This window comes from Plectropomus leopardus, chromosome 3 (assembly GCF_026936395.1).
Source record: "Plectropomus leopardus strain MGB_pleo_1.0 chromosome 3, ASM2693639v1, whole genome shotgun sequence".
NCBI classification, from domain to species: domain Eukaryota; kingdom Metazoa; phylum Chordata; class Actinopteri; order Perciformes; family Serranidae; genus Plectropomus; species Plectropomus leopardus.
Window position 1 is genome coordinate 26,210,383 of NC_142178.1, and position 10,912 is coordinate 26,221,294.

A 10,912-nucleotide genomic window follows, 5' to 3' on the forward strand; every position below is an offset into this window, starting at 1 on the left:
TGGATGTTGAAAAAGCAAGGCTATAGTAAGGGTAAAAATGCCAAAACATGACACATCCCAAAAAAGGACAAAAACACTTCCAAACAGCACAAAAAAGCATGCAAAGACATGCCATAGTAAAGAGAATTGTAAAAATGGTCAAAAAAGAATAATCATAGATTTTGAAAAAATGACCGTAAAGGCAAGGCTATAGCAAGGGTAAAAGTGTCCAAATATGACACGTCGTAAAAAAGGATAGACACACTTCACAACAGCACAAAATAGCATGCAAAGAAACGGCATAGCATAGAAAGTTTCAAAAATGGCCTAAAAACAGCATTTTTTTATTGATTTAGGAAAAAATACCAAAAAGGCAAGGCTATAGTAAGGCTAAAAATGTCAAAATATGACATGTCCCAAAAACAGCTGAAAACAACATGAAATAGCCCAAACACAGGCCATTGTAAAGAAAGTTGCAATAATGGCCAAAAAAGCATAATTGTGATTGTTGAAAAAAGTGACCAAAAAGGCAAGGCTACAGTAAGGGTAAAAATGAAAAAATATGACATGTCCGAAAAAGTATTTGAAAACACTTTAAAACAGAACACACAAAAAAGCTATAAAAACACATATAACAAGGAAAGTTGCAAAAATGGCCAAAAAGGTATGGCTAAAAATCAAAATATGACACATCCTAAAAAAGGATAAAAACACTTCATAATAGTACAAAATAGCGTGCAAAGACACGCCGTGACATGAAAGGATAGACTATTGCAAAAACAGCCAAAAATACCATAATTTTGTATGTAGACAAAATGACAGAAAATAACCCTAACCCTAACCCTAACCCTAACCCTAACCCTAACCCCATAAAATAGCATGTTGAAAAAATAACAGAAAATGCCATACTATAGCAGCAAAATGCAACATTTCCCAAAAACAGCTGAAAACTGCATAAAATTATAATATAGAATCTTGCAAAAATGCCCCAAACCCCCCATAATATAGCATGTGTTACATAAAAAGCAACACTATAGTATGGCAAAGAATGCCAAAATGTGACATGTCCAAAAAAACAGCTGAAAAACCATGAGGTATAGCATGTCTAGACACGTCATAGTATTGAATGTCGAAAAAAAGTCCATAAAACATCATAATATAGCATGTTCAAAAAACAGCTTAAAACCACACACAATACCATGTCTACACACTGAATAATAGAAACTGCTGACAATTCAGCCAAAAACATCATAATGTAGCATGTGGAAAAAAATGACAGAAAAGGCTATATGGCAAAAAAATGATAAGACATGTCATGTATACAATGTTGAAAAAACATGTATGTAAAACATGGTACGATGTTGCCTGTGCAACATACCCATTTTTGGCCTTATACTCACAGTACATTCCAAGTTAAGATGCAAAACTTTAAGAAAATAGGTGGGACCATAAGGCACCTAACGCAGTGTTTAAAATTGTCATATGATTCTCTGGAGGCCATGCTGAATCCCTTTTTTGCAGACTTTCCTTCAAGGATCAGATCAGTGATTTTTCTTCACAAAAAAACTGTGACATTGTAATTTTATGGTCTTTCTCAGTCTGGAAAAAAATGATTCACAATAATATATGACTAAAGTTTAATTTCTAACAGTTTAATGTCCTTTATTTGCTAACTGAGTTATTGAAACTTGCTAAAATGCAAATGTTGCCTTGAGACAACAATGTATCATTATGGATTCACCATGACATACTGGTATTGTGTATTTCGGTATATATACTGTTCAAATGCCTACCAGTAATCATAATTTTCTTTTTATCTCTACAATTTTACATACATAAATTTGATGTTAGTTGTGTCAGGAAAGACACAGGTGACTGACAACCAACACAGGACCCTCAGCATCAACCGATGTTTTAGGTATCCTGTGTCAGCTGTTTAAACTCCTGGCTGCCGTTATGTTGATGTCAACAAATACACATAGTGGGATGATGCAGCACTGTTCTTATGTTTATACAACAACGTGGACTGTCACGATGGTTGGGATTAGGCAGTCACAAATGGTTAGATTTAGGCAAAATGGCACCAAAAAAAAAGGCACATGGTAAAATGTATCTGCACAGGAAGTAAACCCATACACCCCTTAAGTTATGTGTGGTTACCAGCAGCGTTATTACCTTACGCTGTCCTTCAATATTTCAAGTGCACATGACCGGTTTTGTCCCGTGATGTTAAGTGACGCCACCAATGAGCATTGCATGTAGGTGCACGTGCTGCCATCCGGCTGTCTGCCAGCTTATGATAACAATACCACCCATTCTGTCCGATAACATTCTCATCTGAAAGTAGGCTTGTTTTGGGCGTCAAACTCGAACGCTGAAAGCACTGACAGAGCAGCGCTATTTGACAAGTTCAGAATGAGAATGGGTTGACACTCACTGAAAACAAGCATTCAAATGAAGCACCAGTGATCAAACACTCAAATTTGACATAACTTTCTTACAGAAGGTTATGACAGTTTGTTTTGTTAAATGGTTCATGTATTGATGGATGAAACATGCTTAGACTCTTCAATGTATTTATTCCAGTAGGTTGTTGCACAATGGTAAAATGTTGCCTGCAGGCACCATTTAGACATGAAATTTTAAAAAACAGTTTTTTTTTTGTTTTTTTTTACATTTCAAATGGTGTACGTTGTAACCTGTTGAGGTTACTGAGCATTAAGATATTATATTAAGATATTAAGATATTTTCAAATGTAGTTTCTTTCTTACTGTTTTTAATATGAAGCTGATTTGGCCAATAACTGAGGACATCACACCTTCTGATAATTAAATGGCTACACTATTTTCTACCTCCTTTGGATCCATGTATGTGTATGGGATCTCCAGACTCCTGTTTCTAGTTTTGATGACTGCGCTTAATGCTTGAAGCTTCTTTTGAAAATCCTCCATCAGCTTGCGAGGAATCTCCTCACTGAAATGGTCCTCTGGGTACTGGCCAAGAGGCACCTGATGAGATTTTTGATACATATAAAAAAGGTTTAGCAAACAGAAATTATTGGCATTACACTGTACAGTTGTAGGACGTGAGCAGCCTACAACTGAGGTAGGGGGTATTCTTGCTCTCTAACGACATATTAATCCACTTAGCACAATTTGAACATATGATGTACGTAAATAAATATTTTATAAAGTTAGTGGCACTTACAAAGTCAGATGACTGCTGGCTGAGTAGCCACATGGAGGCCATTCCCTGAACTGTTGTGTTGACAGCAGGGAATGTCTGCAACATTGTGGCTTCACTTGTTGTCCCTTTTGTGGTTGGTGGAGGAAGTTGCAGGGAGATTGGAGTGTTGGGCATCCAGCCGCCATAGTCATACTGCAATAAATGAATGTTTGACAGATGACTGACTGTTACCATACCATGTATTTTTTTGGTAGTAAGATAATGTCTTGAAAACTATAATCTGGATGGCCACTACATTTGGTTCAGATATTCAGGTTGACCTAAAGATGAACTGTGATAACTGACTATTCATCCAGCACAATCAACAGATCATATTTTTAATTGTCCAATACTTAGGTTTTTGCTCAAATATCTGCAAAACTAATGATATTCTCATCACCCTCAGCTGTACTTTTTCTTATTGCTAAACCTTCCCAACCTAATAAGGTAAACACATTGTGATGGTACTGTTGAAAGTCAGCATGTTAGCGGTGCCATTGTGAGTTAGCTAGTGTTTGTTAGGTCATAATTTCCTGCATACAGTTTTAAAGACCTGCTAGAGTGGCTGTAAAATTTTGTTGATCTCATCCATCTTGCAACCCATCAATCCATTTTATCAAAACAGCAAAAATTGTAATTGATAATTTGTTAAATTAAAAGGCTTAACCTGTCCACCGTTCACAGCGGAGTGCTGTGCTGAGCAAGTGAAGATCACCATGGTGACAAACTTGACCAACTCAGCCACATTGGTGAAGCTCTGTGGAATTCCTGAGAATTAGTGGGAATAAAATGCATTACTTATAGGCATCTAGATGACAAAATTTAAATGTAACTTATTTTTGCATTAAATTAAAATACAAATGTGCACATTTCCATCATGACGATTGAGCTTTTCCTCACAGCCCACCTGTGCCTGCTTGGGAAAGGAATCCATGCTCAAAAATGTCTGAAATCCACTTCTGCAGTTCAGAATCTTGCTGGACCTCAGCATCATTCCTGTAGTAGTAGCTGATCATTCCCTGCGCAAAACTTTAAGAAATGTGAATAAGTGAAATGTAAAACACATTCCTAGTTGAATTATGCATTTCTTTATGCGCACTTTAGATACTCTTTTGCAACACAATTTAAGGGTCTAGAATGATCACTTTAGTTCAATGTCGGAAACAGGGCATCACACAACTTCATTTGACATTTTCGAAAACCTGCCAGTTCGCTTTCTTGCTGAGAGTTAGATAAAAAGATAGATACAACTCATATTTATGCATCAAAGGTGATGTGTATAGTGTGAATTTAGTGGTATATGGCAGTCAAGGTGCGCAACTGATAATTCTCTACTGTGAAAAGTGTGTGGGTGAACTATGGATTTTTTATGCATTTTTGGATGAATTACTATACTATGACTTCTTATGCTATTTTGGGAGAAATAGTTATAATATTTTGGACTACATATTTTACTTTGAATTTTTTTATGCTATTGTGGGGCTTCATGTGACATTATGGAATTTGAATGTTTCTTTGGACGAAATACTATATTTTGCCTCCTTATGCTATTTTGGATGAAAAACTACACTATGATATTTTTTTGTGTGCTGTTTTGAAATCCATACTATATTATGACTTTTTAATGCAATTTTGGATGCAAACTACACAAGTATTTTATTCTATTTTTGATGACAATATATTCTATGACTTTTTCATGCTACTCTGGGTGATTTATTATACTATGACTTTTTAATGCTGTTTTTGACGACATATTATATTAGGACCAATTTATGCTCTTTTGGACGACTACCTATCCCATGAATTTTTAATGCTATTTAGCATGACATAATATTGTATGACTCTTTAAATGCTATTTTGGAAAACATACTCCACAATCACTTTTTCTATTTTTCACTTTGTCATCAAAAATAGCAAAATACCTAAGTAAATAAATCATTGTGTAGTATGTCATCCAATAAAGCATTAAAAGAGTAATAGTATAGTATGTCAAAAATGGCATAAAAAGAGCCATAGTATACAAAGTAATAGTATGTTGTCAAAAGTAGCATTAAAAAAATCCAGAGTATTGCATGGAATGAAAAAACTGATAGTATGGTATGTCGGCTGTACGGTTGTGATCAGTGGTTGTGATTACCTTCAGCACTCGCAGCAGCCTTGTGCCTATGACCGAATCACAGCCATGATGATATGCAGTACAACATCACTCCCTCTGGACCTATATTGCTTAAGTATATTGTCCAAAACAGCCTAAGAAAGACATTGTACAGTATGTCTTCCAAAATGGCTTGAAAACATCATAGTACAGTACATCGTCCAAAATGGCATGGAAAAAGTCAAAGCATAGTATGCCATCCAAAATTGCTTAAAACAAGTCAGAGTATAGTATGCTGTCAAAAATAGCCTGTAAAAGCCATAGTATAATATGGCATCCAAAACAGCCTTAAAACATTCATAGATTAATATGTAGTCCAAAATTGCCCAAAACCGTCATTGTATAGTATGTCGTCTAAAATGGTCTGAAATGTCATAGTATATTTTGTCATCAAAAATGGCATTAAAAATGTATAGTTAAGTTTCCAAAATGGACTGAAAATGTCATAGTACAGAATGCTATCGGAAAAGGCATGAAAAAGTGATTGTACAGAATGCTGCCCAAAATGGCCTTAAAACATGATAGTAAAGTATGTCATCCAAAAATGCATTAAAAAAGTCATAGTACACTATGTCATCCAAAAGGGCCCGAAAATGTAACAATACAGTATGTTGTCCACAATTGACAAAAAAAATTCACAGTATAGTATGTAGTCCAAAGACTAATAAAAAAGTCATAGTAAAGTATGTCATGCAGAGTATTGTATGGAATTAAAAAACTGATAGTATGGAAATTCATCCAAAACGGCCTAAATATTTCATATAAATATGTACAGTTGTGATTACCAATTACCTATGACCAAATCATAGCCATGATGATATAAAGTACAACATCACTCCCTCTCTACTGATATTACATAACTATATTGTCCAAAATAGCCTTTGAAAGACACTGTATAGTATGTCTTCCAAAACAGCCTAAAAATGTCATAGTACAGTACATCGTCCAAAATGGCATAAAAATGTAACAATGTATTATGTCTTCCACAATTGACTGAAAAAGTCATAGCATAGTATGTAGTCCAAAGACGAATAAAAAAGTCATAGTACTGTATGTCGTCCAACATGAAGAAATAGTATTGTATGTATGTATCATGTTGCTCCACTGGCAACTGCGACTAACATAAAAGAGCATAGGTTTTGACATAAACTGCGCAGAGGAAATTGCATTAAGTTGGACTAACTGACCAAAATGAAACAGTTTGGAAACTGTCAAGTTGCAACTTGACCGTTGAAAAAAATTACAGAACAACTGCACTGAAAAAAGGCTTTGGGCTTTTTTTTCTTTTTGCTGTATCGCAACACCTGTAGCTACTACCTGTGGATGATATCCCAAAGCGTGAGTCCATCATCCCTGTAGTAGAAGTTTGGCACATCCTTCAGCCCACGCTCAGCAATGTCCTCTGGTATGCAGAGGGAGCTGTAGGTCACTGCGGACAGTGATCTCTTTAGGAGTGTTGTCAAACCCTCTCCACCAGAGGCTGCAAACTAGTGAATAGTCAAATAGTAGTACAGTTAGAGAAATAATGTCCATGATATTCAATAAAACATTTTTTAGGTAATGGTCTAGTAAGGGAGTCAGTCTTTTTATACCTTTGTGAAAACTCCATTCTCGGATATTAGACGATCTCGTGCTAAGAAGTTTATCTGCAGAGTGTAGCGGGTGTGAGGTACGAGGAGCTAAGACACAGATTGTAACTCTGTTAGTAACACTATTACATGTTAACAAAATCAGACAACTACAGTAAGTTCAGTACACTCTCTTTAGTTACCTTGTACAGTGGATGTACCATAGGCATGTTGCGCAGCAGTGACACCGCAAACACTTCAGCGAGCAGATGAGTGCGCAGCAGATGAACATTGAGTTGATGCTCGCTGAAATCTGCACTTCTCACAAAAATCTTGGCCGTCAACCAGTCGTACTCAGAATCGGTTGGAAAAAAAATGGGGTTGTCCTCTGCTGGGGTCTGCTTCAGCTGCAGAAGAAAGAAAGAAGAGTAGGTTCATTCAGTCATTTTGATACATTACCAGTACTGCCAGTACTGGTCAATAATAATTTTCTGTGGGAGTTGTATGTTTGCAGATTATTCTAGGGTCATCTTTAAAACAGTAATCCTACAAACACCAGTGTGTGCGTATCTAAATGTGTGTGGCGAAAGGTAAAATGGAGGTAAGCTGGCAATTTACATGTCCCTTTTTCTCTAATCCACATTCTTCATATATGTTTGTACTCTATTAGTATTATTTTAAGGCATTTCTATCTACTCTGTTCATATGACATCCTTTGTGACCCATGGCATGGCAGCCCTGGAAGATGGATCACTCTTTAACTTAAAGCTTCACTATAAGCTATATTTGAGTGCTAAACTCACCTGAATAGCAAGTGGCATCAGCTTATCATCAGGTGTTTTGTGGAGCAGGACAAGGGGAGCCATCAAGTACTGTTGCTTCCCATTGATCGTGTTTGCTTTCAGTCCATCCAAACGCTTGTAGTCACACAGGAATATGTTTCCTTTCTGTTTGAAATTTTAGTGAGGGTGAGAAATGATAAGACTCAAATGCTTACAGTGTAGATACAACTAGGTGAACATTAAGTGCAACATGCAGTTCCAAATTCAACGTGTCATGGGGAAAAACATGATTGTTTCTAATATTAAAATCAATCAGTGACAAGACATCACCTCCATTTCATCTGCCAAACTACACTGACCACTGGGGAAGACCATGTCATCAGTGACCGGAAAGTTATCTGGCAGAGCTGAACAACGTCGGATCAAGATGGGGTTGACACCATTCAGAAACTGGTAGCCAAAAAGAGCATCCTCCCTCCAATGTTCCTGGACATAGTCTGAAAAAAGAACAGAGTTTACTTTAATTGGGTTTTAAAATCAGGGCCAGAAAGTCTTTCTGTACTTATCTTATCAGCTTAGTTGTATGCTGAGACTGGAAAATGGAAAACAATGTGTTTAACAGAATTCAGAGGCACAAATATAATTGGATAATGCTTCTCGTTTTTTCAAAGTCAGAGTCTTGATTATATATTATTAAATGTAATTACTAGTTCTCATGAGCAAAGCCTAAAATTAGAAAACCGCTATACATTTGGATACACATTTCATTTTGTCACAGCTTTTCCATTTAATGAAACAAGTGAAGAAGCTAAGAGACCGTTCAGTTTTAAGTAGTATTCAATGGCTTATTTCAACTATTGTATATATATATATATATATACATATATATATATATATATATATATAATTACAAGTATTTTTACATAATACAGCTACAGTTACAATTACTATTTGATTGAACTATTTGTAAGTACCTAAAATGTCAGTCTGTTTGCAGCAAAACACCCGATTTATAGCATCAATATCAGGCCAGTTCTCTGTGGAATCAGCTAATCCCTTCAGTCGCAGCTCAGCCAGCCTAGAAAATAAAAGCAAAGAGTACCTTTACCTTGATTACTTCATTTGTTTTTAATAGTTTTATATATTTGTAGCTACATCAATGTCTGACATAATTTGAGGACTTTACGCAGTGAGTGCAGTGAAACGAAACTCTCTGGTCTTGGTAAAGGAGAAGCGGACCTCAGAAGGTAGATCAGAAAGACCTTCTGCCTTCATGCAGTGGGGTACTCCCTCTACATACACATGCCAGCTGTGAAAAATAGCAACAAGCAGAGTGAGAACCTATGGACAGTCTAGGTACCAGTGTATCTGCAGTTTTAGTTTAGAGTATGCAAGCATAATGTACTGGACACAAATTCAATGCTGCCATTTTGCAACTTGTAATGTAAAACATCTCAATAAACCCTGGCAGGTGGTACAATGTCATATGGCAGGTAGGTTGAGTCAAAATATGGAAAGCGAAAATGTCTATAAGCTCAGAGTTCTCACCGATAGTCTTTCTCACGCTGATTCAGCTCTTGCTCCCGAGTGTACCTGCCAAGATGATGGCTGTCTTCAAAGACTCTCAGCGCTGAAAGAAAGGAGGATAACGAGGTTAAAATAGTTTATATTTACATTATGTTTTATGATTCTACTCCAGTCTCCTTATTGTCCAACTTGCAGGACTGGTCTCTCTTTAATGCCGTGGTCATTGAACAATCTACCAGATGTCAAACAAGCAAATTTCGACATACCTGTTCCCTCTCTGAAGCGGTGGACCTCACTGTCAGTGAGCCAGCGGTAGATGGGAAAGTTGTAGGTGTCTCCCTCAGGGGATTTAACCTCGACCTTGGCAGGGAACCAAGAGTCTTCTGAGAACAGTGGGATATGCTTTAAGTTTAGCTCTATCAGAACCAGCTTGCCAATGGAGACAGGGCAGGACACAGTAAATGTAGACACCTAGAGTAATCACAAAGATGGTTGGAGAAAATTTCAAGAAATGAGAATAAAGTATATTTGATAACCAAGAACTGATCTGTAACATGCCAATAATTAGCATAGGATTTCTGCATGTAGAAGGATGGACAATATAAAACGTGTGCAATATAATCAAACTGCATAAATACCAAATTCATAAAGCGTATTATGATGTTATTCTGTTTTTTTGAGCCCTTTTGTTGCCATATGTTGAAGATTTGCAGAGCAGTCCTATCCTGTTGCTGCCCATATGAGCCTGAGTTGATGAGGCTTTACATCAACTTTTAAATAATAATAAATTGACATATACATGCTTATAATGGCTTGGATATGAATTTAGAGAGGGATATTTCAGACTTACCGCTCCTCTGATGAATGATAAAGCTCCTTTTAAGCTTATGAGCCATGTGTGTTCGCTCTCCCCTTCTGTGCCCACCAGCTTAATAAAGACATTGTTAAAAGTGGTGGCAGTGGCGATATCAACAGTGGAAACGGTCACTTCATAGTCCACCATCTTCACTCTGGAAAGCAGAAGAATCCTGATGGGGAGAGAAAATTAATAACCACTTAGCACTGATTAAGTTAATTTTCAACATGAGCCTTTGTGCATTTTTTAAATACTGGTATCACAATGAAAATGGCATTCAAAAATAACAACTGATGTTAAATTTGTCTTTTTTAACACAATTATTTTTTAACTGAAAACATTTTATAAAGCATCTCTCTTACCTGTCAACGAGACCAAGACGTTACTTTGATGAACTGCGTCTTTGATGAACTGCTCCTTTGATAAAAGTTATCTTCACTGATTCCTCTTATATTCCTCTTATATTTGTGGGACTTTCCAGTCAGTTGCAATAACAGTCTGGTAATGACAGACTGGAAAAGTGTGAACCTTTACTGCACTTGCAAAATGACAGGAAGATGATGCAAATACAAATGTCCTAAGGCAGCTCAAGTATAAGTGATGAAGATAAACCAGCTTGTCCATTGTTGAGGATGAGACGCTAAAGTGAACTAAAATATTGGTTCTGAATGTCAAAAATCCAAATTTATCAGACAGTTTTATCATAGAATCTGTGACATGATATTAATTAATTCAAGCATTCTTGTTTTGAGGCAGTTAAGAATAAAATGGTCAAATGAGTGCAGACAAGTACAAAGTGACAGTGTCGCATTATTTTCG

The 10,912-nt window shown here is 36.5% G+C and overlaps 1 protein-coding gene across 1 annotated transcript; it reads right to left on the reverse strand.

Annotated features, from left to right (window-relative positions):
* Positions 1 to 2,538: 2,538 nt before the first annotated feature.
* LOC121942039 (polyunsaturated fatty acid lipoxygenase ALOX15B-like) lies at positions 2,539 to 10,608 on the reverse strand. The gene is made up of 15 exons (XM_042485115.2): positions 10,456 to 10,608; positions 10,088 to 10,265; positions 9,504 to 9,708; positions 9,259 to 9,340; positions 8,897 to 9,019; positions 8,685 to 8,788; positions 8,041 to 8,207; positions 7,732 to 7,875; positions 7,132 to 7,335; positions 6,953 to 7,039; positions 6,678 to 6,847; positions 4,113 to 4,234; positions 3,873 to 3,973; positions 3,188 to 3,358; positions 2,539 to 2,988 (listed from the first exon to the last, which is right to left on the reverse strand). The coding sequence occupies exons 2-15, from the start codon at positions 10,238 to 10,240 to the stop codon at positions 2,809 to 2,811; spliced, it is 2,013 nt and encodes a 670-aa protein (XP_042341049.2). The 5' UTR covers positions 10,241 to 10,265; positions 10,456 to 10,608; the 3' UTR covers positions 2,539 to 2,808.
* Positions 10,609 to 10,912: the final 304 nt, after the last annotated feature.